General features: G+C 39.9%; 2 protein-coding genes and 1 long non-coding RNA gene across 3 annotated transcripts in view; 2 read left to right on the top strand and 1 right to left on the bottom strand.

Annotated features, from left to right (window-relative positions):
- The window catches only part of LOC101848620 (neural proliferation differentiation and control protein 1), a 20542-nt gene extending 13928 nt beyond the window's left edge, over positions 1–6614 (top strand). Inside the window, exons 5-7 of the mRNA XM_005088780.3 lie at positions 2382–2546; positions 3711–3810; positions 5821–6614. Coding sequence (XP_005088837.1) covers positions 2382–2546; positions 3711–3810; positions 5821–5943 — 388 coding nt within the window. The 3' untranslated portion in view covers positions 5944–6614. The remainder of the gene's footprint in view (positions 1–2381; positions 2547–3710; positions 3811–5820) is intronic.
- A 7397-nt stretch (positions 6615–14011) lies between these two features.
- LOC101848083 (SNARE-associated protein Snapin) lies at positions 14012–25979 on the bottom strand. Its single transcript, XM_005088778.3, has 4 exons — positions 25469–25979; positions 20424–20470; positions 19890–20008; positions 14012–16841 (listed from the first exon to the last, which is right to left on the bottom strand). The coding sequence occupies exons 1-4, from the start codon at positions 25585–25587 to the stop codon at positions 16749–16751; spliced, it is 378 nt and encodes a 125-aa protein (XP_005088835.1). The 5' UTR covers positions 25588–25979; the 3' UTR covers positions 14012–16748.
- Positions 25980–26181: 202 nt separating this feature from the next.
- On the top strand, positions 26182–26917 carry LOC118478385. Its single transcript, XR_004859025.1, has 2 exons — positions 26182–26363; positions 26814–26917. It is a non-coding gene; the product is annotated as an uncharacterized LOC118478385 (long non-coding RNA).
- The last annotated feature ends 788 nt before the right edge of the window (positions 26918–27705 follow it).

The raw sequence follows: 27705 nt of genomic DNA, 5'->3' as shown, positions 1-27705 counted from the left end.
TGGGAGAGAATATGAACATTCAGAACCTTGGCTTATTAAAGGCAAAGCTAGGCGGAGAGAATGAGGGGGTGAAAAAGATGTCATGTTCACAGAAAAGATGGAGCAGGGATGAATTTCAGATTTGTGAATGGGGTTTTTGAATTTAATCAAAGGGGTTGTTGTGTTCTCAGTGAAAGGAGTTGTGCTCTGTGAAAGGGTCTGTTGATGGGCTCTCCTTTAGATGGTACATCTGTCACGTGGCGTGTCCTTCCTCAGGAGATTTTCATGGCTTTTTGTTTATGGAGCATGTGACATTGTGCGGAACATGTGATGAGCTACCACTTGGGCTTTGGTTTATGTAAGCCGGTGTCACAAGTTGAGTTCTGCAAGCTCGTGTTTGTCCACTGTTCATGAGTGAGTTCTGGTGTGCAGGCTGGAATACAGGCGGGTGTGCACAGATTGGGCAGACATTTATGCTCGTGAGAGATGAGGCGCATGAATGTTTCATGAAGTGCTGCAAATGTGGCAGGGCTTGATTGTTGGTGTTGGAGTGTGATCCTCCAGCTTTGGGGGTAGTCGGAACGTATTGGAGGAAGATATCTCAGTACCAGAACTGTTTGGTTGGACTTTTATATTGGGACATGTGATGTAGCTTTCATGATTTCGTTCCTGTGTGCATTTGTGTGGAATGCAAACATTTTGTTTTGTTACTTTGTAAATATCTCGACCACTGAACTTGGAAATTCTCGGCGCTTATGATATTTATACAGTTCATAGATGTACATGATTTTTTGTTATTGCAGTATTGTGTTTGAAAATCTTGTACATATGTGCTACTTGTAGACCGATTGGCTGAACTTTAGGGAGCTGTGTAAATAAAGACATGGATAGACAGAAAGATAGCTTAAGTGCAACGAATAGGTGGATCAATAAATGATAAGATAAGACAGATATGCATCTTATTGAGCTGTGCTGATAGGTGAATAGTTAGATAGACAGACATTGTGTGCTTAAGTGAACTGTGCAACAGACTGGTGGTAGATTGATGGATAAATAGACATCATGTGTTTTAGTGAGCTATGCAGAATTCTGCGAGGCAAAGGGAAGCCCCCTTCACCTTCCCATACATCAGATTGTGTAAACAAGCAGAAGAAAGCAGATGGGCTAGAGTCGGACTCGTTGCTGCGCAGTTCCACGTCCTCTGCGTCACATCCGGCCAATCGCAGCCTACGGGGAATGTATGCTTCGGATGAAAGGAGGCCCATGTATTATAGCTACAGTCATTTTAGTTACAATAATAATCATATTAACAATAATAATGATGATAATAATAACATCGATGATAATAGTAGTAGTGATATTTCAGCCATGCATCATCGGTCCAGAGATATATCAAGGTGAGCGAACACCAGAGAGGGTGGTTTGAATCTCGGGTGGGATTTACTCGAGAATGGATTGTTTGGGTTTTTTGTTGCTTGCGAATATAGATGTAAATATCTGTATCCAATACAGGTGTAAATTTCTCCAATAGATTGTCTGTGATTATTACACTTTGGAATTTAAGTCTTGCGTGTGATTGATGAGTGCTCATTGTGTGGTCTTCCCTTCATTTTTCTTATAAGCATTGAACATATTATTTTGTTGAGTAATTGTCATCTGATTATGAATATGTAGATTGTTACAGAGGGTTATTGGAGGGTGCAACTGTTATGTCCAGATTTTGTAGTTACCCTCTGCTGTTTCTGAGTGTAGTGGTTGGTTGGTTGGAGAGTGTCAATGAGAGACCCTACTTCTTTTCTTTCCTTCTGTTGTTTTTGTCTGTGATGGTTAGTAGGAAAGTGTCACTGGTGGGTCCTTTTTCCTTTCTCTCCCTCTGTTTCTGTCTGTATCACTTTTTTTTCTTTTTTTTTTGTAACACTAAATTGTTATTGAGTGGATGTGCTTCTCTTTACGCTCAAACCGAGGTCCGTGTGCTATGAAGTAAAAAAAAACAAACTTGCGGATGGTTGGTGGATGCTCTGCTGTGGCCTGTTGTGTGGTTGGGTTGTTTGTGTTTGTTTTTTTGTGTTTTTTTTTCTCCAAATATTGATTATGAGTTTATTATTACTCTTTTGTAACACATGACTTTATTGTGTCGCAAGTGCTGTAAAACTCTTACAATGCTAGTGGGTGGTTGGCGGGTGCTCTGGCGTGGTTTGCTTCTTCTTTCCTATCAAACATCTATTGTCCTTATCTCCCCTTCTTCTTTTTTATGTTTGTTACTCTCTTGTAACACCTCTAATCTTCAGACGCTCATATGACCTAATGCAGTTGCGAGCGCCGTAATACCTCTACTAAAACTAAAACTTACAATGCTAAAACTAACAATTCCCCAACAATTATTCTCTTTTTCCCTCCTCCAGATTTCGTAAGAGCAGCAAAGCTGCCACGGATGTAGAGTACCCGGCCTATGGCGTGACAGGTCCCATGAAGGAGCGAATCCCCTCACCGGGCGACAGGAAGCTGGCACAGAGCGCTCAGATGTACCACTACCAGCACCAGAAACAGCAGATGATTGCCATGGAAAAGTAAGTGGGTGGCTGGAGGGTGTATCGAGTGTACCACCATAAGAAACAGCAGAGGATTTCTCTAGAGAGAGGTAGATGCGTGGCTGGAGGGTGTACAGGTGCACCATTACCAGCATCGGAAATAACAGAAGAATCCTCTATAGAGAAGTGGATGGGTGGTTGGAGGGTGTACCAATGCATAAGAAACCACAGTTGATTGTGATGAAGGAGTAAGTAGGTGGTTGGATTGAGTGCCACTACGGGCATCAGAAACTACAGATGAACCATGGATAAATAAATTAGGGATTTGGGGGTGGGGGTGTAGATGGGTCGGATGGCGCCTCTGGTTCATATTTTTTCAAATGTTCTTAGTTTCCTCAAATGCGAAATGACTTGTATTTTCATTACTCAAACAAACATGACGGGCAGGGGGGAAGCAGCCAGCCTCCGACATGAGATCTCAGTAATGTCTGTTTGGGTGTGACACAACGTCAACCGTTGTCCTCAGAGGCATCTGTGGCCTAGTGGATAGTCTACCAGACCCGTATCTGTGAGATTGAGGGTTTGGGGGTTCGAGCCTCAGCTCAGTCTAATGTTGTGTCCGCGGGAAAGGCATTTTACACAAATTTCCCATTTGGCTCGGTCCTTTTGTAGATGGACGTTAAACCTTGGAGGTCCCGCCTCTTAACCCTGTCCGTACGCCCTGGGGTCATTTTGTGTCCCTGGGGCCTATCCGTACACCCTGGGGTCATTTTGTACCCCTGGGGTTGTATTCTTCACATTTTAGAATACTTGTAGTGCGAAGATCGCTTTGAAACTTTCGGTATTTCTCAAAAAATCATTTTGACAGACTGCTATGCAAAGTGTACGGATTAGATTAACGAGTAAATTTTCTCTTTGGAAAGTGGTGGCACAGATTTCCCCACTTTGTATGGATACAATAATAAAACACGACGTACAGATAGGGTTAAATAACGTAATAGTGTTGATAGGGTAGTTTAAACTTATACCATTTTATGTGATGTGATGTGGGCCAATGGCCTTAAACACTGAATGAAATTACTTTCTCAACCTATACCATTTAATTATGTAATATAGTGTAAAGCACACAGGGCTTGCTGTTGAGTGGGGATATGCGCTCTACAAATATTATTTATTATTATTATTTCACCACTTTGTCCTCAGAGCGAACGGGGACATGAAGCACGACGCATCGGATGACGATTCAGAAGAGGATAATGTGGAGGGAGACTACACTGTCTATGAGTGTCCAGGCCTGGCTCCTGTGAGTCAAACTCTTGCTCTCTTTCTCTCTCTTTCTCTCTCTCTGTCTTCTTTTCTCTCTCTCCTTTCTCTCTCTCTTCCCCCTCTCTCTCTCTCTTAAAATGCTGTAGTTGCTGCTGCTGCTTTTCCTTCTCGTCCTCCTCCTCATCTTCTTCTTTATGTTAAATTGCCATTAGGCCTGGCGTTTTCTACTGCTCTGTCTCCGATTGCATGGTCTTGACTTTGCTAACATAACTGCATTTTAGTAATCTAAGACACCACCCATTGTGGATGTAAAAAAAATGGTTATCTTAGACAGGTGTATGTTGTGGATAGTGTCATTTTTTTTTATAATGCAAGGTGGAAAGTAAGTAGTGGATGCTTGGACAGGTGACCATGAGAACAAGATTGACCAAAGGTTCAGGGAAGATAAGAGTGGTAGAGCTATTGGTTCGATAAAATGAATCTAGGACATATAAGTACTGTAGTAGGGCATGCTTTAAAATTTGCCATCCAGGTTCTAATATTTTCTGCTATGTCGCACAGTAAAACCATGATAATATGCACCTTCACGGGTATGAGTATTTCTTAATTTTGAGCAGATTTCATGGAAAGAAAGGTTGCAATGCATAGAAAAAAAAACGGGAAAAAGGTTAAAATGTGGCTTTGAAATCCTTTCATAGTACAGGGAATTATGTGTCAAACAAAATCTTCTGTTCTTTGTTTTTCTCTGTTGTCTTCCATATACTTTTATGCAGTGTTATTTGTTCCTCTTAATCTGTACCTTTAAAAAATCCTCGTCTAAAAGGGAAACGAGCCTCTTACAGGAAAAGCATTTTGCAGCAAATGAAAACATTGTTTTTTGGTGGGGGGTTTTTCGTACAGTATTTTCTTCTTCCCCGAAATGTCTCAAAAGAAGAAAAAATGACTAAATCAAAAGGTTAGGACCATTATGATACATGCTACTCTGGGTTTTTTTTTTTTACTGTGATGTATGGCCCAATGTAGAACAAAAGAAATAATATGACTGTTGTTGTACGACTTAATGGAGAAGAACAAAAAAAAAATAACTGTTGCAGACCTGCTACTCATCCTGATTTAATCAGATAAGGCTGAAATCTCAAGCCTCCCGATTTTCCTGATTTCGACCACGTATATCCCGATTTTTTTGGGTGCCGTCTGTTGAGCTGGATTTTTCTAAAAATTTATTCTTCCTTCTTCTCTGTTGCGGGAGGCCCCGTTAAACTTTTTGTCGGCAGGAACTTGGAGCTCCATTTTCCGAAACGTTGATGCCGGTTTATTAGTTGATTCATCCCAAGTTGTGTTGGATCTTTGCTTGCATGTGTTATTTCAAGTATAATAAAAGTAGTATCGATTTTGCATTCCAGCTCGGGACATTCTCAAGATCTACTTTCGCTTTGTTTCCACTCAGAATTCTCCGATGATGGCCTGATAACTGTATCAGTTGCGGCATACAAATGATCAATATTAGCCATAGTTCTGTCAAAATAAGCAGTATCCAAGTTCTGGTTAGTCGGGCCCATCATCAAGACTTGTCTGTAAAACTGTTTCAATGTGCTACTGTCTGTTGACGGGGTCAACTTAAGTTCATGCACACTAGTTGTCGCGTCTTTCGAGACTTGCTGGGAGGGGGGGGGGGGCTCTTGGGCTAGGAGTCCTAGACATGATACTTCGGGATTTTGAAGAATAATGCATGCACATACACACACACACACACACACAAACACACACACACAGGACAGATACATGGATATATTTTGGACACCCGTGGAAAGTTTTTTAATCACCTTGGCAATCGCCTTAATTTTTTTTTTTTTTTCACCAAATCCTGATTTTTAGATTTCATAGAGTGGCTGGTCTGCTGTTGTTGTACAACTCAACGGAGAAAAAGAGAAATGTGACTGGTGTTGTGCTGTACAACTCGATGCAAAAACACAAAAAAAAGAAATGTGACTGTTGTTATGCATGTTATATTGTGAGACTCAAACATTCTTTGTTTCCTCTTGTTCAGACCGGAGAGATGGAAGTGAAGAACCCACTATTCCGTGGAGATGAGACGCCGGTCACTCCTAACCAGGACATTACAAGCCCACCCCATGGCCGCAGCTCCCCGCCACAGAATGAGGAGCACTAAGACGCAGCCGCCCTCCATCTCTCTCACCCAGTTCACTCACTCACTTCCTGCAGCTAGATGCAATCAGGGATTTTGTCCCACCCCTCCCTCTCTCCCCCCCTGACCACCACCCACCCCACACATACAGACATTCTGTTCTGGACTTAATGAACTCTTAACAACTTTCAGCTTCAGTCTGTTGTGTCCACTGCTTAGACAGAGCGTCCAGACCTAGGGCAGAGATAAATAAAGCAAAGGGCTTAGCGTTTTGTGACCACGTGGGCTGTGGTATTTGTCGGTGTTGTCTGGTGGTATGTGTTCTGTTGTGATAGTACACTGTGTCATGATAGCATAATGTGTCAGTCGAGTCTTGTGTTAATGATAGTATCATGTGTCACTCGTGAGTATTGTTGTTTGGTGAAATGTGCCAAAAACTTTTGTTTGTTCGTAGAATGTCGAAAAATGGGGTGGGACTGTGAACACCTTTATTGGACAGAGGTTGTATTCACTCTAAAATCCGTAGGTTTTTTCGTTTTTGAGTCTGTGTGTGTGTGTACATTTATTGCAGATTTATGTTATTTGTAGTTAGACCTGTTTTTATAGGTACACCATACCTTTTTTCATGAAACGCATCTATTTATCTTGTAGGTTGCTGGAAAAGGCCGAGGCGAAGTATTAAAAATATAGGAAAAGGAATATATTGTGGGGATGGGGGTTTTGGTTGTGAAATCAAAGGGATCTGAGCCAATGTTCTATGTTGAATTGTGTCGACTGCGTTTTGAATTGACAGATTTATCTCACCGAATTTATTAATGTTTATCATAATGTAATTTTATTTCCTCCTCCCTACATTTTCTCCATTATGTTTGTTGGTTTTTGCTGCATGTTTTGCTAACCACCAATATATCTGGAATCTCTTCTGATCATGACAATTTTTTCTGTTGGGTTTTGTTTTTAACATATCATCTTTTTCAGTTTGGTTTTCGACTTTTTAATCTCAAGGTATCTGGAATACCTTAGCTAACTAGTACCTCAACTTTTATTTATCTTGCATTAATTTCATGTGACATTCTAGTCAACTCTGTTAATGGCTTTTCTCTCTCTTAAAATATGTTTGTTTATTGGGTTGTTTTGTTGGGGGTTTTTTGTGGGTTTTTTTTCATTTTTCTATTATGAAAAATAAGTCATGCCCAAAGGAAAAGGCGGGATGTTTTGAGGTAAAGAGAATCTTGAACGTCCCTTTTCAGTTCTAGTTTACAAATGTTAAATGACAAATTTGTTTCAAAGGGTTTCAGTGTTTGGATTTGAATCGGAACAGACAAATGTTCATCTTCGTGAAACAATCGGTTTATTGTTTCTGCAAGCAGACAAAGTAGTAAACTAAGTTATGCGTTTGTGATGATTTGCAGCGCTGCTCCTCTTTTATTGATTTGTTTCATCTTTTAAAAATCTTGGTATGTTGATAACATAGACACAATGTTTTATATATATATATATATATATATATATATGTGTATATATGTATATATATATGTATATATAATATATATATGTATATATGTATATATATATATATATTTAGCACTGTGTCTATTTCTAGCATTTGCTATCAAAATTTCTCTGTGATGTGTGACTGAGCAATTCTTCATGTACTGTCTACTTAACACTAGAACTGGATCTTGCATCTCTGGGATTTGGTCAGTCAATGGCAACGTTTTTGTTCCGTCTAGTTTTTGTGTTCTTCATTTTTAATGTTGGTTTCACAAGATGTGAAAGGTAAAACGTGGGTCTTTTAGAATTGGCTCCGGGTGGTGGCTGCACACTGCGATATTTTTAATGTTGAGACTTGGTGCAAATTGAAAAGATTTTTTTTCCCACCAGGATAACGTCGCAATGACTGCAATATTAGGTTTTTCAAGGATCAATGAGACACTGAGAGAAAATTGAGGACTTTTTTTTCTAAAGTTATGGAGTCATGAGTATTCAAAATAATCTAACAGATTTATCATGTATTCTTAAGGCACCAAGAGTAAGCAAATATGAACTTATTTCCAGAGTTATGATGTCCTTGTGTTTAATTAGATTGGTCATGGATTGACGTGTCCAGTGTTTGTGTTGTGTTTGTGTAATTCAAGTACATTATATCGATTGAGGTTGTGATTTCTTGTGATTTTTATTTCTTTGTTGTATCGGAACTTGTTCTATTGGGTCCTGTAGGTAGAGGGTACGGAGTAGATCCAAGTGACTTGTGTCAAATCTTACTGTAGCTAGCGGGTATTGAGTAGTTTCTACATATATCCCCCACCCCAACCCATTTCCTGTTGGCTAAAAACTTTGAGAAGCGCTCATGCTGTTCTTTCGGTTAATGGTGGTCATGATTTTGTGGTGCTGGGTTCTTTATCTTGGAGAAGCACTGTGCCCTATTTGTGTGTCACCCGAGGGTTTTTGCAGTGCTGGCCTAGACTTTTGTTTTTTCTTACGATTCGCTGAAAGTCATTGGTTAATTAGTAGCTCAAATGATAAAAATGTATATGCTAATTTATAAGACTTGACTGTGAGATGAAACCTCGTGACTGTGATGAAGAAAACTACGGAACTTTTGTTCTGGGTTTGTTTTAACAATTTTTATTTTTGCTTTATTGCTGTTTATTTTTGAAAGCACTAGAATCTGTACAGAGAAAATAGCTTGCTTATCAGCAAGTGCTGGAGTGTTGTGTTGGGGTGTTCCTGATAAAGATGAATATTCTGAATACCATGGGGTGGTTTGGGGGGAGGGGGGGGGGTCGGGCGCTATTTTATTTTTGTGATTTTCTCGATTTTTAAGGTTATCTGCGAATTTTAAGTTATTCACGAAATGTTGAAAAGGGTGTTACTGCATTGGAATCCAAATACATACTTGGTGCAAAGTGTAGCAAATTGGGAATTCGAAATGTCCGCAAATAACTAATATGGGAAATGGGGGGGGGGGGGGGGAGAGCGCCCCGAAGAAAAGCTATAAAATGGTGTTCAGTAATATGAAGATGTGTATTTTATTCCCCTGTCTTTTTGGCCACTCGAGAGTTGTTGCTAAATCTGGAAACCTCATATTTGATCACATGGGATATGTTAGATTGATAGTACAAGATTATAATGTAGATGATGTCGTGTTGTTATTTTAGTGGGGGGGGGGGGGGGGGGAGTTTTTTTGTTTTGTTTTTTCTTATAGTCATGCTTTGACTTCTGAACTTAATATTGACACATGATGTACGTAAAGACATATGCCAACTTAATATAGCAAGCAGATCTTTGGTTTGATTTTTGGTTTCTTTTGTAACATAATTCTTGGTGGAGGGGATATGATCATCTAATTTTAGCAACAATTTATTTTTTTGGTTTTGTTTGTTGTAATTTCTGTGCGAGGAGAAAGGCGGAGGATGGCTGCTTTTCCTGCACCCCCACCCTGCTCCCAATGTTCTCAAGTTGTTGATAACCCGGTTTGTCCTCGTGTGTTGGGAGAGGACGAGAAACAAAGGATGGTTTTGGGGGTTTGTCTTGGGTTCTTTTTGTTGAGGAATCAAATAGAGGAGAAATAATGGTCAATGTGTGGGGTGAACTAGAGGCATAGAATGTGCTAGACAAGACTTTAAAAAAAATTATTTTTATGATGGGGGGCTTTAGCTGGTCTGTGCTTCAGACAGAAATGTTATTTAAGATACTGATGCTCAAGGAAAACTGTGCAATAACAAAGAGGAAAGATGATTTCCATCCATTTTATTTTTGCTTGGGTCTCTCGCTTGAACCTGAGGTAGCACCAGGAAAAGTTAGGTCTTGCGCTGCTTGTGAGAAAACTCATAGTGAGAAATTGTTGGACAATTCTGATGATTGTATATTTTTGTACTTTAAGTAAGTATTGTTAGCTGTTGGCTTCAAATGTTTAGACATGCGTAGATTGGGTGCTGTGTTCTATTTATAGACCGAAAAGTTTTCCATATGATAGCAGTCTTGTTGTTACTACGCACAGGTAAAGAGCCCCACAGATTTTTGCCCCCTCATTCTGAGAAAAGAGATTTTTGTTTAATGCCCTCCAGATCCCACCAGTAGGAATATATTGAAAAGAAAAAAAAAAAGAAAAAAAAGCTTAGTTTCTTGTTCTCGTTGCATTGTGTGATGATGTAGAATGTTGTTTTGACACTTTCATAGTTGGTGATGATATGTTGGGAAAAACCTGCTTCAAGACTAATTTTGTTTCATATTGCCTCGGGGAAAAATGTACAATTTATTTCTTGTAGTTCTAGTAGTTTCTGCCAGCATCCTCTAATTGCTTGCTGCTGGTGAAAACAAAGATGGAGGTACACAGAGTGAGAAGGATAGGGATCGGAGTTTTTTAAATTTATTTATTTTTAAAATGTTACCAAGCATTTTGTTCAATAGGTTGTGCAAATCGACCAGTTTTTCTTTCTCTTGAATACTCAGTTTTTAACATGTCTGTCTGGGCTGACCGTGACTATACAGTATACTGGTCATACAAGTTCTCAAGTTCTCACATCCTGTACAATTTGTGAACAGGTCATCCAAACTTCATTCCAGATTTATAGAGTTGTAACAAGCTCCATTTGAATTCCATTGAAATCATTCCAGTTACTTTGATCTTTGTCATGTTTTGGCATTTATTCTGATTTCTCCAATTTCCAATGGCTGTCCGTTCAAATGGCTTGTTCTCCGTTTGCTGGTTTGTTTTTTTTCTCTTCTCACAAAGAGGGCACACTACTATTAAGTCACACACTGTTGTCTTGGTTGGAAGAAGTGACTTGGGACTATGGTGTGGCTGACATAGTTTCAAACCTGTTTTTAAACCTATGTTGCTTAGGAGAATTTTTCATTTCCTATCTCGCCTCCCATTCGTGTATTACAAGTACAAGATGAAAAGTCAATCTGGATGCCCAACCTTGTAATTAGTTGTGTTGAAAAGAGGCATGTCAAATTCCAGGAAGCTGATGATTGGCTTCAGGCACCCCTGAGAAGAAACATTTCGGTCACAGAAATTTGATGATGTAGTGTCTTCTTGATTTTTTGCATCGCAGCATTATCAACCCACCTCCTTTACACACCCCCCCAATGGAAAAATATTGCACAAGTGTTGAGTCACTTCAAAACTCGGTATATGGTAAAATTTCCAGGTTTATGTTTCAAAGTACAGTTTGAATTGTGGACAATGTACTATTTTCTTTGGTTGCATGAAAATTTTGACAACTAAGGGAAACCCCTGGGTTCAGTATGGATAGACTCTCTTGTTAGACCTATAGACCTACATCTCTTGATGTAGTGTTCATTTGGAAAAAGGCTGAAATGTTCGCATTGGGGGAAAAGAGACCTGATAGTGTCTGTAGGTTAGAGATATATTGGTAATGTCAATGTTGTCTTTAAAAAGAAGCTGAGCTGAGAGTGAAACAGCTTTTGACTGGTAAAATGTACAGTGCTATCACAGACTGGTACCAGCATCTTTAGTGTTTGCAAGCTGATGACATGAGTTTGGATCTTGTGGGTTTTTTTGGTTTATTTATTTTTTAAAAAATCTGTCTGCAAGGATGTTGTGCCCCACTTGGCCTTAGTTGGCCTAGACAGGCAAGGTGAAAGCAGCCAGACACCTATAATGGGTAACGTGTGTCAACATTTGCAGTCAATCTCGATACAGATTTCATCTGTCAAAAGTCAACATTCGTTGAACCGCAGAATTCCAATCATTCGTGTTCATTCCTTTCTCAGGGCTTTAAAAATTTTTTTATATTTTGAATTCATTTCCTCCAGACCTGAGATAGATACATATTGTATTCTATCACTTCTACTTTATGAAATAACAGGTACAGAAACAAGATGTTTGAGTTTGACCGATATCGGCGGTAGAGATCTATTATTCTGTTGTCAGGGAGACCACTCACATGGAAATGTTGCCCATCACTCCCCCACAAAATATTTTCTCCCTTTGGGGTCTTCTCACCAGTTTTCTCTTAGCATTGTACATTTTATTCATGATGTTGGTTACATGCATGTTTTGCTGTACTGGTACGGTGAAATTCCACAGTCTGTTTCCCTGGCGTGACTCACCAAGCCAGTAGTTACTAATTTAGGACAAAGGCAAGTTGGCATTACTGTACACTCGTCAGAGCTGGCAATAGTCACTTCTGTTTCCTTGTTTGGGCTGGAAACTCCTGGTATAAATTAACTTTAGCAATATGAAATAAAATTTCTGACAGTATCACTTTTTGTTGTTGGTTTTTTGTGTGTGTGTGTGTTTGTTCTACTACCTACAATATACAGTTGTGCACAGATAAATCCAACACTGAAAACTCTAATTCATAGATAGCTCAAAGGATATGCCATTCCCTGACTGGACCGCAATATATATGTGAGGCAGACTTATTTATTGATATCATTTTAAAGTTTGTTCATGTATCTGTATTTGGATGAAAAAAATATCCATTTATCTTGAATACAGGTCGAGATATTTGCGAATGAAGGAGGTGGGGGTCACCTGTTTTCAGAGGTAAAATTAGTGAGAAAATGGCGCCAAAGATTAGTTATTTCCTTAGCTTAAGAGTCCGTTGCAACTGAAAATTTACATTTATTGTACCTTTAATCTACGTTTTTCAGAAAAATCCACCCAGAAATGAGTTCTTTAATGGGCATGAAAGGTGTTGAACCAAAAAACAAAAATTTGATAAAAATTCACAAACCTGCAGAAAAATGCAAGTTTCTTCATTTTGATTATTTTGGCGAGAGCCTGATTCCACCACACTGCCTCACACATATATATTTTGGTATTTATTTGCAACACCATAAACTTGAATACCCACGGCTCATCTCGGAAAGTCTCATCAAAGTTTTCCTCACAAATTCAAATTGCCCTGCACATTTGATGGAAAAGAAACGCACCCATTGTGACCCATTGTCAAGATTTGTGTGCTTTGACTTTGACCACTGTTGAATATTGTTATGGTCGTGTGTAAGAGCAATTTCTTTGTTAAAATTATTTTTTTTTGAGAGTAAGGTTTAGTGACGTAACTCTTTTTCTCTTGCTTTGACACCGTGCAAGGCGTCACACTATCCGTCCTTTTATCTCCATTTATCAATACTGGGTACTTTTCATGATGGCGGTGGTTTATTTTCCCACCAGCCCTTATACTGTCATCCCTTGATTTTCTTCAATATTTATAGATTTTAGTTTAGTTATATCATGATTTACTTGCGACTGGTTGAAGGGTGCCACTGGTAGGTCCTACTTATTTCTTTCCCTCTGTTATTCTTGTCCGTCTTACTTTCTTCCAGCACTAAATGACCACTATTGTGTCAATGTGCTTCTGTTCACTCAAACAAAAACACGATTTACTTGAACTATGGATGGATCGAACGTGTTAATCTCCGACATGGTTGAGATAGATCTACCTGTGTTAATAGTGTTATGTGAGGTGTGTTGACAAAATGAGTAACTTCTTGCAATTCAAGAATGGTGATATCGGGCGAAAATTGACACTGGGGTCAGATTTACATATTTTCAATTGATGCCATTTTCTTCAAGTTTAGAATATCTTTTACTATTCCACACTTACAAATTGTACAAACTTCACCTTTAAAGTTGATGAATCAATTTCCATAAAAAATCCGAGAAGTATGGTAACATTTTGTCAGCACCCCTCACATATGTCTGTGCCTCGTACAGGTAAGACGTTGCGTGCAGATGACACTAGTTCTTTTCTAATACAGGGAAGTTACTTTGTTGAGGATCTCCCACTGTCTGCTGGGGGGATGCATCTCTTCCAGCCCAGGCTGACCCCGACACTGTGACAGTCAGGACGGAAGCAGCCCCACGCCATCTATATGTGCTTTTTTTTAGTAAGAGTTTTACGGCACTTGCAACACAAAAAGGTCATCTAACTTATATCTGCCTAAGATTTGAGGTGTTACAAGAGAGTAACAAACACAAAAAAGAAGGAAGGGAGATAAAGATTATAGAAGATGTTTGATAGGAAGGAAGGAGCAAACCACACTAGAGCACCCGCCAACCATCTAAATGTTCATGGGGGCAAAAATCACAAAAAACAACTGAAACACCATGTTCAAATCTCTCGATCTTTGTATTTCAACTTGAATGACAATATAACACAAATATTTGTGAGCATTATTTACTTGTACATGATATTTATGAAGAAAAAAAAAAGACCTGCGTAAGAGTACAGAGTTGGCCCTCCGTAAGAGTACAGAGTTGGCCCTCCGTAAGAGTACAGAGTTGGCCCGTTGCCATTTTTTTTCCAGCGATATGACAGGTCTCAATTTGAAGTAATACAAGTTGCTATGCACCGGTTGGAGTGGAGCCATTTTAAAACCCAGGGTGAACCTGTACCACACCTGTTGTTTCGCTGGAGTTTTAATTTTTTTTCAGTGTTGCACTAAATTTCGGTAAGCGTGGAAACATTTTTTTCTTTCTTTCTTCAAGCAACGAATAAGAAGATGGAGGTGGAAGCTTTGATAGAGGTTGTAAGAAAAAGGCAGGTTCTTTCTGATAAAGGAGGTGATGATTATTCAGTTTTAATCAGTTTTCATAGTAGGTTTTCGAAAATTTGTTTCCCCTCTTGGTTTCATTCAAATGTAAGATAGGCACTTCTCGTCATTCAAAACTTCCACCTACAAGGAGGTGGAACTCCCTGTAGGTCTCTTTCCGTTGGTGGATTCTATGAACCCGCTATCTTCACCTTCTAAAACAACACGTCTCTATCTATCCCGACAGAGCTGGAACAGGCACGGGTGGGTGTAAACAAGTACATCACTGTTACAGTGACAACCAGTTTTTTTAACGCTGGAACGCCAACGGGCTCACTCTGTTTGTACTCTAAACCATTTAATGGGGGGGGGGGGGGAGAAAAGCAAATATTTGAATACACATATATATATATATATATAGCAAATGTTTTACAAATTTCTCTGCGTCCCCCGGGATCCACATTGTGTCTACCCAAAGATGAACGATTGTGTTGCCTCCATCACGTCAACATTACTGGTGTTTAAAATGTTGAGTGAACTGAACACTATGATGTGCAACACACAGATTTATTGCCATATAGTCAGCGTTATTAAGTCACAGAAATGTCCTAGTGCTATTAGAGGTGACAATAAAGGAGGCAGCAGTCAGCTCCGGAGAGCAAACCAGTTTGGGTAAAGAAAAAAAAACATCGGCAGGATAACCTTTGTTTAGAGCAGAGAAGTAGCAAGATAGACAGACAGATAGAAATTACAAGAGGAGGGCAAGAAAGAAGTAGGACCTACCAGTGGACCACCAGCTAACTAGGAGCAAACCAAATGAATCCTCAATAGAGAGATGAGGAAGAACTTGGCCACACGATGGTCGCCCAGTCTCAAAAAGAGGAGCTTAAACTTAAAATAAATAAAAAGGTAAATATACAAATACCGTCACAGTAACAACACCTCCTTCGCTACCGTAACAGTAACACTCGCTACAACACCTCCCTCGTTACCGTAACAACAGTAACAACTTCACTCGCCACAACATCTCCTTCGTTACTGTAACAACAGTAACAACATCCCTCGCTACCGTAACAATAGTAACAACATCACTCACCACAACATCTCCCTCGCTACCGTAACAACAGTAACAACATCACTCGCCACAACACCTCCCTTGTTACCGTAACAACAGTAACAACATCACTCGCCACAACACCTCCCTCGTTACCGTTACACGACTCATAAAAAAATCTCCCTCACTAACGTCACACAAGTTGCGACAACACATCCCTCAGCAACTTTGAGTAACATCCAATGACCACGATGAAACTATTATCACTAAAATAGCACCAGATAACCAGAAAAAAAGCTTTATCCAATCAAAAAAGAACACTTCTTTATGGCCTGAACACAAAATTGCTCGAGTCATTTTTTTTCATAATTTCTTTGAGAAAACTTATTTCAATAAAATAACAGTAAGTCAACTTTAGGACTTGAGCAAAAGTGAAATTGTTTGAATACATGAATTTCAAGTTCACAAAACAAAAGCCTACTTACTATACTGAACAAAAGATACCAGTACTTGGCATTTTTCCCATACAGAAACCTGAACAAAAAGGACTCAAGCAATTGTGTCATGACCGGACAATGATCAAAAACAGCTAAAATAATGAAACTCTTCTCACCCCGTCACCTCAGAACTATGTGGTCCTGAGTATACTTAAATAAAGAGGCACTTTGGACAAAATAGTTCTGAGCAGACGACCTCTCAATTGCACAATCACTTCCACTTTCTGCACAAACTCTCACTTGGAATGTAGCTTCAACATGATGTAAGCTATAAATGATCTCAGCTTTGCAAACTCATTCCCCCCTCCCCCTAAATTGAGCCTTTAAAATAAAAAAATAAAATTTATATGTCTACCTTGGACCTGAAATTGACTATTTTTGTTCTTTACATCCTAAAATGAAATTGACCATTTTTGACCCACATCCTGAAATTTTTCATTTTTGACATGTGACCCAAAATTGACAAGCCCATCTTTTCTCTGGTTTTCCAAAGCCTCCACGCAAAATGTTCTATACAACTGACTCAAACTCAAATAAAAAATTATATATATATATATATCTACATTTGGAAGCAACACAAAATAGTCATCACAAACACTTGTGCCTCTTTTACAATTACAAGCAGCAAAACATCTATGACATTTTCACATCTCTCACAACTTCATGTACAACAATGCACTAATTTCTATCTGAGAAGAATGGCGAAGGAATAGCTTTCAATGGTCCATTGCACTTTAGTTTGAAATGTACAAAATTTCATTTCATCACTTCTGATGTGTGGGTGATGATGGATCAAGCATTGTCTTTCTGCGCGCTGTCTCTTTAGAGATGTTATTGTGTAGTTTATTCAGTCTGTCCTGAAAAAAAAAAGAAGAAAAGAACAATACAGTATAAGAAGAGTGATAAAGACCAACACTAATTATTTGGCAAAGAAATAGTTTTAATTCACTTGAGCCTATTCCCGTGTATTTATGGGACGCACCGCAAGCCCGGTGGCCTAATCCCGTGTATAAATTATGGGATGTGCTTTGTCGATCGATATCTCCTGTGTTTTTCGGTTACAAGCTGCAGGAAGCGGCAAGCGAGCGAACAGTTGACCCACTTGTTTCGTATTGTTAAAAATTTGGTGAAGTTATGTGTGATGCTTTTTTTTAGCTATAATGGACAAGGTCGGTCACCTCTGCATTGCGATAGATGATTTTATTATAAACTGGGCGCTAAAAAAATGGTGTAACCCCAGACATTGCAATTTCAAAATATAGATAAAATAAAAACTATTGGGACAAATTAGATGCAGCTTTGTTTTTCTGTGAAAGCATTCTTTCTTTCATTTGTTGCATTTTTTTTTATATTATGCTAGCTTTTACAGTCTTTTTGTGGTCAACGATTCAATATACCCCCAAACTGTCAGGCTGAAATAATTGTTGGGTGAAAAATAGCTCAGGCTCAAGTGAGTAAATGTTTGGCTGCCCTAAATTCCTAGTAGTGAAACGTGAGGTACACTTGAATTATTGATGGTGAGAGAGAAGAGACATAGACGTTACGTCTATGACCCAAAGGACGAATCATGTTGTCCTGTCAAAAAGATTCAGTACCCTACATGCTTATTCTTGTTGACTGACTGTGTTCACCAGTGCTGTGACCTCCGACCCATGTTTTATGACCAGTTTATGATATCATCAGCCGCCTAATGTTGTCAAAGGCCTCGTCTTGTTCACTGTGTAAGTCCCCTGCCCTGACAACTGATCGTGTTTTATCACCAAACATGAAGAAAACACAAAACCCAGCGTCATTTATGACATCATCAGCCATGTCATGTCACAGTTAAAAGCTACGTCTCCTCTTTGCTAAGGCAGGTCAGCACACCCCTCCCCCCGAATTTTTTAAAAATTGACCAAGCTAGACACCATCACCAGGGAAGTAAGAGCAAAACACGAGAGGCAGAAACTTGCCAATGAAGCCTAACTTCAGAATAACATTAAGATTACACTGTTTACGAGAAAAAAAATTCTCTGCTTCGTCTGTCTTGGACAATTTCGACTGTATTATTAAATTGATCAATAAAAGAGGAACCGACGTATAGCACGAAGAAACCTTGACACTTGACAATCTCTCCAGACAGCAGCTGAAACACCTTGACTATGACTCATGAAAACACACCAGCTTTCCCTCTCTGCGACACTACTTCACTCTATGGCAATTCGCCAGCTTTCCCTCCCTTAGACGACACACCACCTTTCCCTCCCTTAGACGACACACCACCTTTCCCTCCCTTAGACGACATGGCAACTTTCCCTCCCTTAGATGACACACCACCTTTCCCTCCCTTAGACGACACACCACCTTTCCCTCTCTGCGACACTTCACTCTGGAAATACGCCAGCTTACCCTCCCTTCCTTTGACAACACATCAGTTTTCACTCCCTTCGACAACACACCCCCCTTCAGCAACTTGCCAGCTGTCTCTCCCTTTGACAACACACAAACTTTCCCTCACTTTGACAACACACAAACTTTCCCTCCCTTTGACAACACACAAACTTTCCCTCCCTTTGACAACACACCAACTTTCCCTCCCTTTGACAACACAACACACCAACTTTCCCTCCCTTTGACAACACACAAACTTTCCCTCCCTTTGACAACACAACACACCAACTTTCCCTCCCTTTGACAACACACAAACTTTCCCTCCCTTTGACAACACAACACACCAACTTTCCCTCCCTTTGACAACACAACACACCAACTTTCCCTCCCATTGACAACACACAAACTTTCCCTCCCTTTGACAACACACAAACTTTCCCTCCCATTGACAACACACAAACTTTCCCTCCCTTTGACAACACACAAACTTTCCCTCCCTTTGATAACACAACACACAAACTTTCACTCCCCGCAACACTGGCAACATGCCAGCTTTCCCTCTCTGTGATACAACATTAACTTTCCTTTCTTGCAACACCGTGGAGTCGAGTGGGTAAGAGACAACGGCAAGCTGGAAAAGGGAGGGCTATGTGTGTGCAATGAACCCCCCCCCCCCCCACACACACACAAAAACGAAAATACCAGGACATACTTGTAATATTAAACTAGTGCTTTTGATAGTTAGCTACACTACACTGGAAAAGAGAATTTGTGGGTCTGCCTGAGAAAAGGGTCCTCATGTGCAATTTTTAAGTAATTGTAGTTGTTTCAATTTCTGCATAGAGTGACCTTCCCTGATGACTTGGGGTTAGGTTTTTTCGGGGGGGGGGGGGGGGAGTTATTAGAAAAATTTCCAGATACTTGTAATAGTTTTTGAGATATGGTCCCTTTTGTGAGCAATGGGTACACCGAATGCATTTGAGAAAAACAACTTGAAAGTTTCCTGTAACCTCATTGGTTTCTTGAACTTTTTCCTCCCAAGTAGAGCTTGAATCTAGTACAAAACTGATCCCTTCTAAAATGGCAAACTATCCGGTTATCATAAAATTAAAGGGAGAGGATTAATAAACATGGGGCTAATACCTGGTCAGAAGACGTCTGATATTGAGGAGAAATTAGATATAGTTGATGGGTCAGACAAGGAAGACGAATAAAACCACAAAGACAGAACTAGAGCTCATCAGTGGATCAACCAGAAAATAAGGATAGGCCCAGAAGCACTGACACTGCTGATTGAATCAAAACTTCAATCTTTAATCTCTGTTTGGCAGTTTATTTGGTATTTTTATCATGTGAGGCAATTAAAAAAACAACTTTAAAAACAATATTTTAGTCAGAATTATGCCCTTTCTCTTATTGGGAGGGGGGGGGGGGGGGTAATTTTCTGACCAGAGTTTTATGCGGGATTGCGTTAATAGTTATAAAACTAATAAAACGTATGAAAACATGGGCCAAAAAGAGGAAGTACATCATACTTGCACATTCTGCAGAATACTGTTGACCAGCATGACCCGTCGACGAGAGCTGTTCAGTTTCTTCACGTACGGCTCCAATTCCATGGGTACTGGGTCACTTTCTGCAATTTTTTTCAAATCTGGAAAAGTAAAACAGCAGTCGGTAAACAGAGACACAAACACTGGATGTTTCAACTTCTAAAAATGAACAGGCTTATCATTTCATAATAAATTGACCCAGAAACCTATGGCATGACAAGCAGCGACACCTATTATCCGAGAAGCATAAAAAAACAAACAAGTCAAGACTATTTTCCATACTTCCTTCAGCTCACACAAATATTTGACTACTATCAATCCATACCATCATTTGAAAGTTCTAAAATCAAGAAAATGAAAAAAATTACAAATTACTGGTATAGTGGAGTATAATAAAGTTGTTAATTCTATAAATTAAACAAATGAGGAATCCTCCTTTCTGTAAATCCGAGCTTTCACTGTGTCCCAGCTCCCCTGTATCAAAGCAGAGTTAAATATTATCAACTTGTCGCTTACCATCACACAGACTGTCAATCTGCTGTCTTAGCTCCACTTGGCTTTGCCTGAGGAGAAGGGAAAAAATCACTCAGTGAATGGAAATCCATAACTTATTGAAAAGTGAAGACCATAACTTATTGAAAAGTGAAGACCATAACTTATTGAAAAGTGAAGACCATAACTTATTGAAAAGTGAAGACCACAACTTATCATCTTTTTTTACACCCCAACCCAAAAGCTATTTCTGTCCCCATTGCCTTGCTTCTTAAACAAAGTGACTGTCGGGATCCTAAACAAAGTTAAAAACTATCTAAATTTGTCTGACTCTACATTTAACTAACAAACAAACAAACAAACAAAAAAACAACAACAACCCAACAAACCATTGCACTAAAAAAATATTAGCAGGCTTCAAGAGCCAGTACGAACTGAAATGTGAAAGGGAGCAGCAGAAGAAAAATCTTTTTCAGCAATTTTAGGAACACTTTCACCCACACATACAAATATCAATCCATACAGCTCTGACTCTTTATCAGATCACTTTCATAAAGGGCCTATTCAGTCAACAACTTTTCACTAATCTAACTTTATCTCTGATAAATATACAAGTAATATTACTAATAACTTGGGGTTTTTTGTGTGTTTCTTTTGGCAAGTGTTTTTAAGGCTGGTGCAGAAATCATTTCATTAGTTCATTAGTCCTAATTTTGCATTGTACGAATTTCAGGTTATATTAAAGAGTTCTAGGATAATTAAATTGGGATGGGTCATACTGTTACTACATAAATTATGCCCCAAAACCACACCAACATGAGTGTTGAATTCATAGTTGCATGGATTTACAGATTTTGGTTTTTAGTCATCCACCTCTATGAGAATCAGCTGTTTTTCCTTGATCGGGAAGCCTTTCCGGTGCCTTTGCTCTACCATGGTCTTCTTTCAACTACACCTTCTCCTCGACCTAACTTTCCAGAATACGGGCAGGCTGTTGCTTGGTGTGTAACCTCTGTTGAAGAGGAATCACACCGACACACATGGTAACAATACCGGTACTTCAAATAACATGCCTTCATGCTGCTATTCGGCACCTCGCCTACGTTCTGGTCCCGAGTCAGTCTAACCCCTGGCTCAGAGCACGCGCACCGCGCATCATCTTACGTGAAATAATTTAGGCCAATTTCCGAATGTTTTACACTCAAATTGTTCTTTGTACCTGCACAATGGTATTCAAAACTATCAAACAAGCTTATTTTTTATCAGGTAGTATGTTTTTAATACAAAATCAAGCTCATTTGAAATATTTTGTATAGAAAAATGGAAATCTAGTTTCCTGACTATCCTTTCGCGCTCCTCATGTCTAAGTGGGTCAATTTCTTCTATAATTTCTTTGGACGAACATCTAGAGCTACCAACTTGACATGTTTTGAATGAGACGTATGCCTCGATTACGAACCAATGCAGGCGGTTCTAGAAGAAGGCCACAAACGTACACAAACTCAAGCAGACTGACGCACACACACTTGACCTGCGTGAATGGGGATCTGACTCGGGACCCGAATGACACGTAAGAGGATGCGCGCTGCACGTGCGCTGAGCCAGGAGCTACACTAATCAGGACCAGAACGTAGTTGAGGTGCCGAAATACGCTTATCGGGCGACATAAACCCGGCTCCCGCAGGGTGAGGGTTATGAAACGTGTTGAGCCCAAAAATAAAAATTTGCTAAAAATTCATAAACCTGCAGAAAAATGCAAGTTTCTTCACCTTGATTATTTTGACGAGAGCCTGATTCCACCACGCTGCCTCACATATATATATGAAAAGGCCGGCACTATTTCTCCGAACGTTCGGGAAAATAAAGCTGGGCACTATTTCTCCGAACGTTCAGGAAAATAAAGCTGGGCATTATTTCTCCGAACACTCTGAAATCTCATCCTTTCCCGCAAATTTAGGATATTATAAAGATCTATAATTATAGTATAGGCCTACCAAAGATTGTTCGTATACAATATGGTTCAATCGGTCCAAAAAATGTCCGCAGTAAATATTTATATAAAGAAATGCTACAACTCCAAACAGTTTTTTGCTACAGATATGACGTGTTGCCTATGAAGGGTGCTGCTCTTAAACGTAATGTGTTGTGTTCACTCGTGTGCTGTCTAGATCTAGATCTAGATCTATGGAGGGTTATTGATAACGACACATAGAACTGGCATCTGCGTTTGTCACTGCTGCGACCAATGTACTGACACTGGCAAGCCCCTTAATGTGTGTGATTCTATAATTTACATGTAATATCCTGTACTTAAAAAAAAAAAAATTACGCACATTTAGGGTTAAAACAGCCAATCTTCTTCGGACAGGTGGACACACGCCCTTATTTGTTAATGTTTGTTGTTGTTTATGGGCTGTTCTAATTTTGATTTCTTTCTGTTGTGAAACCTTTCTTTTTCACGTTTTTACACTCATCTAAAAATCTCTAGACTAGCTCTTGAAAATTGAAATAGATATATATATAGACCCAAAAATTTGCTCCTGTGTGTGTGTGTGTGTGTGTGTGTGTGTGTGTGTGTGTGTGTGTGTGTTTGTGTGTGTGTGTATGTATGTGCGTGTATGAGTGTGTCTATGTGTGGTTGTAAGTGGGGAGTGAGGAGTGTGTGTGTGTGTTTGTTTTTCGGGCTTTATTTCAGCCTTTATTCAGTAACAGTTCAAAGTATACAAAAATAGAAACACAGGATCCATTCACTCCATGGCTCATGAGTCGTTCGTCTCTTTCAGTTTCTCATTCATTTAATTCCCCTGTTCTCTCCCGCGGCTCATCCCCGTCCGCATGACTTTCATACCCCACCCCCTCCCTCCAGGCACACACAAAGAAAATCTCACTCATTCCCTTGCACCCTGCGAACCATGGACAATAATATAGGCAAAACACTGCCTGAGCTGCATTCCTTTCGTTCCTGAGCTGTGGACCAGGCCAGGGGGGTCGGTGTGCATGTCGTCGTCTTGTAGTTGCTGTCGCCTGTGGATACACTCGCACATTCTTCCTTTCACCAGCTGTTTCACTCACACTGTCTCTCCATCCACAGCTCAGCTCGTCATACGTTCAAAAGTTGCCCACTGGTCATGTTTAGTTAGTGTGTGTACATGTGCATGATGGTGGTGGGTGTTACTGAAGGTTGTCTGTAGGCGGGCTTGCCATGCGGTGTTCCTTCCCAGACCAGAGGCAGAATGAAAGTTGGCGCCGAACTCTCGCAATAAATAGGCCAAAAATCACGAGACCGTAAGCCGGAAACCTTTCGGAGAAATAAAGATCGGCACTATTTCTCTGAACGTTCGGAGAAATAGTCACTTCGATATGAAAATTGACCTAGATTCTAGATCTATAGGCCTACTATTTTCCTTTCGAACCCCAGAATGTGTGTAACTACTCGTTTTATAACTTTAGGTGTTCTTACTAATACAATACCGATGGGCTCCATCAGCAACTGATTGCTGATTCATCCGCGGAGACTGCTGAACTTCCCCTGCCCTGGCTATATTATTATTCTTTTCAGTTTCTACATTGTAGGAGCTGTCTTCCCCCTTGCTTGCCAGAAAGTCACGTGCGAGCGCAGTCACTAGTTATCGAAAGGAAGGAAAGAGAAAAGAAGAGAAGAGAGGAGATAGAGAGTCTGTCTGTCTGTCTGTCTGTCTGTCTGTCTGTCCGTCCGTCCGTCTGTCTGTCAAGTGTGAGCGATCCCTCTATTCCAGCGCAGCCTGGCAGTTGATCCGCTCTCTCATTCCCTCTCACAGCTGCTTGCCCAGGACAGATAACATCCAGGTGATCATCTTCTGATTGCTCCAATTGATTTCGCTGAGCCAGTCCGCCAGCATAGGAAAACCTGCACGTTTCACTTTCTCAAGTACGCTCATAAAGTCAGTCAGAATTGTGACAGGCTGATTGTATATATATGTATCACGACACAGTGGAATCAGGCGCTCGTCAATTTTTTTTAAAGCATATGGAGCTCTTGGCGTCATATGCTAATAGTTGCAAAGCGCATAGAGCACGCTCTTGAGCATGGATATGCCCTATATAAATGCAATTATTATAAATTATTATTATAACTTATCAACGTAAGAGAGGGGGTTGAATCTAGATTTAACTTAGGAAGAGGCTAGCCGTACTTAAGTACGGCTAGACTCACAGTCTAGCCGTACTTATTCTTTAAAATATGATGGCTAGACTGACCATTTACAAAAAACAGGCCTACTGAATTGTAAATATACATTTTTAGTGTGCAGTACCTAAAGTATTTGTATTTGAGACGAAACCAGGTGCCTTAATGACAGTGCATGTATTTTAAACCTCCTGTTTTCTAATGTTAATAGGGCCTAAGATAAGTACGGCTAGACTGGCAGTCTTAAGTACGGCTAGACTTCTTGTCGAGCCGTACTTAAGTACGGGTAGACAGCCAGTCTAGCCGCACTTAAGGATGGCTAGACTGTCAGGCTAGCCGTACTTAATATTGATGGCTGAATTGTAAATGAAATTTTTAGTGTGCAGTACCTAAAGTATTTGTATTTCAGACAAAACAAAAAGGTGCCTTACTGACTTGCATGTATTTGAACCTGAATAATTACTATACCTAGATCTAGATCTAGATCTAATGAGACCTGTGTACTTAACAGGCTTGAGTCGATTGGGCCAAACCTAGATCTAAGTACGGCTAGACTGGCAGTTTAGCCGTACTTAAGTACGGCTAGCCACTTCGTTTAACTTATCCATGTGTTCGTAATACATATAGAAAGCTAAAGACTAAAGATAAAGCGTTGTTTTCAGACTTGACACCGCTTCACTGTGTGGCAATTGACATCAGTGTCAATAAAGTCAATTGTCACCACGTCACTTGGTGGCAATTGACGCTACTGGCCAAAATAGTAAACAAATGACAAAGAAGCATAAAAATTGGTGCTTTTTCGGTAGTTCCCACCCCCCATTTGAGCCTAAATCTAGATCTAGATTCTAGAATAAAAATTGCGGGGTGGGAACTACCGAAAAAGCGCCAAAAAATTTAAGCCAACCTGACACTCTTGACTCGGTCATCAATTTCATCAACAGCAGGTTTCAACAGGTCCACTAGGCCTCTTGTTACTGCATCTCTATGTTCCATATTCAGAGGCGTTTCCCCTTGACCAGACATCTTGTTGACTTTCTTTACATACAGAGCTGACAAAGTTCCAGTTTAACGGACAGCGAGACTGGAAACAACCGATTGTAATTTTGTAAACAAATCTCTGGCCACCAGCAGAACGGACAGTGGTGAACTACTTGCAGTCTTCCTCTTGTTCTCTCGACACTCTAAACTCGAACAAACGTAAGTGTAGCCTTTGATATTAGCTACATCCAAATTTACACGTCAATGGAGAAAACCTGCTGTTACCGATCACGGTATGTCGAGCAGTCAGTCACCTGACCTGAGATTACATTAGAAATCTTGAGTAGGCCGAGAGAAATTTATCTAGCCTACAGTGCAACAACAATCGAGAAAGGAAGACACAGACGGAGTAATCTACTCCCACATTTTTTTTTCGAGAAAACAAAGTGCCAGTATTATGTTTTTCTAATCACGATGATTGATGTAGATTCTGTGTTAAAAAAGAAAACAAATAAAGCAATAGTAATGTTGTTTTTAGCACATTGTAATGTTCTTTTTAGCTCATATGACATTTATGAAGTAGGAATCTGTCTGTTGAAAATATTCTAGAATAATATTGCAGTATTTCAAGTCCTCCTAGTAAAATTAAAGTTTGCTGAAGTTATCGGAGAACATGCCAACCTGGACACAGGTAGTTTTTTCTGACAGAGAAGACGATGATGATTGTAGATTTTGTACTGCTGTCTACTGTATACATTAGGCTATGGATCACTCCTCTCGTTGAGAAACCAAAGAGACTGTCCTCAAGCCTCAAAGCCTAAGTAACGTGACCGGAGGGTTTTTTTTAAAGCGCGTCTATACAGTATTATTTGTATTGTACAAATAATAGATTTATGTAGAACAGCTGACTCTTATCACAATCCTTTGAAATGAAAAAATGTAATAGTTGACTTTTGGGAGAGCTTGGCTCTTGATAGACTCAGATTGACAGCAGCAATTAATTAATTACCGAGGTCAACACGTCCCTTGCAACCCAGTAGCTTCAGCCTACTTAATAAACTTAAAGTAAAGGTACCGCACGTACTTGATTCCAGAACTGGGGTCTTCACATATGGATTCTCTCCCTAATTCCTCTTCCCTCTCCAGCAGCGTCCAACTTTAGGTGTTCTTACTAATACAATACCGATGGGCTCCATCAGTAACTGATTGCTGATTCATCCGCGGAGACTGCTGAACTTCCTCTGCCCTGGCTATATTATTATTCTTTTCAGTTTCTACATTGTAGGAGCTGTCTTCCCCCTTGCTTGCCAGAAGGTCACGTGCGAGCGCAGTCACTAGTAATCGAAAGGAAGGAGAGAGAAAAGAAGAAAAGAGAGGAGATAGAGAAAACGTGAGTAACGACTGAGTGAGTCTGTCTATCTATCTATCTATCTATCTATCTATCTATCTATCTATCTATCTGTCTGTCTGTCTGTCTGTTTGTCTGTCTGTCTGTAAATCCATCTGTCTGTCTGTCATTCTGTCTGTCATTCTGTCTGTCTGTCTGTCTGTCTGTCTGTCTGTCTGTCTGTCTGTCTGTCTATCTATCTGTCTATCTATTCATATGTCAAGTGTGAGCGATCCCTCTATTCCAGTGCAGCCTGGCAGTTGATCCGCTCGCTCATTCCCTCTCACAGCTGCTTGCCCAGGACAGATAACATCCAGGTGATCATCTTCTGATTTCTCCCATTGATTTCGCTGAACCAGTCCGCCAGCATACGAAAACCTGCACGTTTCACTTTCTCAAGTACGCTCATTAAATCAGTCAGAATTGTGACAGGCTGATTGTATATGTATCACGACATAGTGGAATCAGGCGCTCGTCAATTTTTTTAAAAAGCATATGGAGCTCTTGACGTCATCCTAATTAATGTTGCCTTCTATGGATGAAAAAAAATATCCATTTATCTTGAATAGAAGTCGAGATATTAGCGATTGAAGGAGGTGGGGTCGCATGGTTTCAGAAGTAAAATTAGCGAGAAAATGGCCGCCAAAATTTGGTGACTTCCATAGCCTAAGAGTCCCTGGAAACTGCAAATTTACATTTTTTGTGCCTTTAATCAACATTTTTCCACTTAAATCCGCACATAAAAGTAAGTGTTTTTAGTTTTTGTTATAGTAGAG

Source organism: Aplysia californica, unplaced genomic scaffold, assembly GCF_000002075.1.
Source record: "Aplysia californica isolate F4 #8 unplaced genomic scaffold, AplCal3.0 scaffold00001, whole genome shotgun sequence".
Classification (NCBI taxonomy): domain Eukaryota; kingdom Metazoa; phylum Mollusca; class Gastropoda; order Aplysiida; family Aplysiidae; genus Aplysia; species Aplysia californica.
Note: the sequence above shows the minus strand (reverse complement) of the source record. Positions and strands in the feature narration are given on the sequence as shown.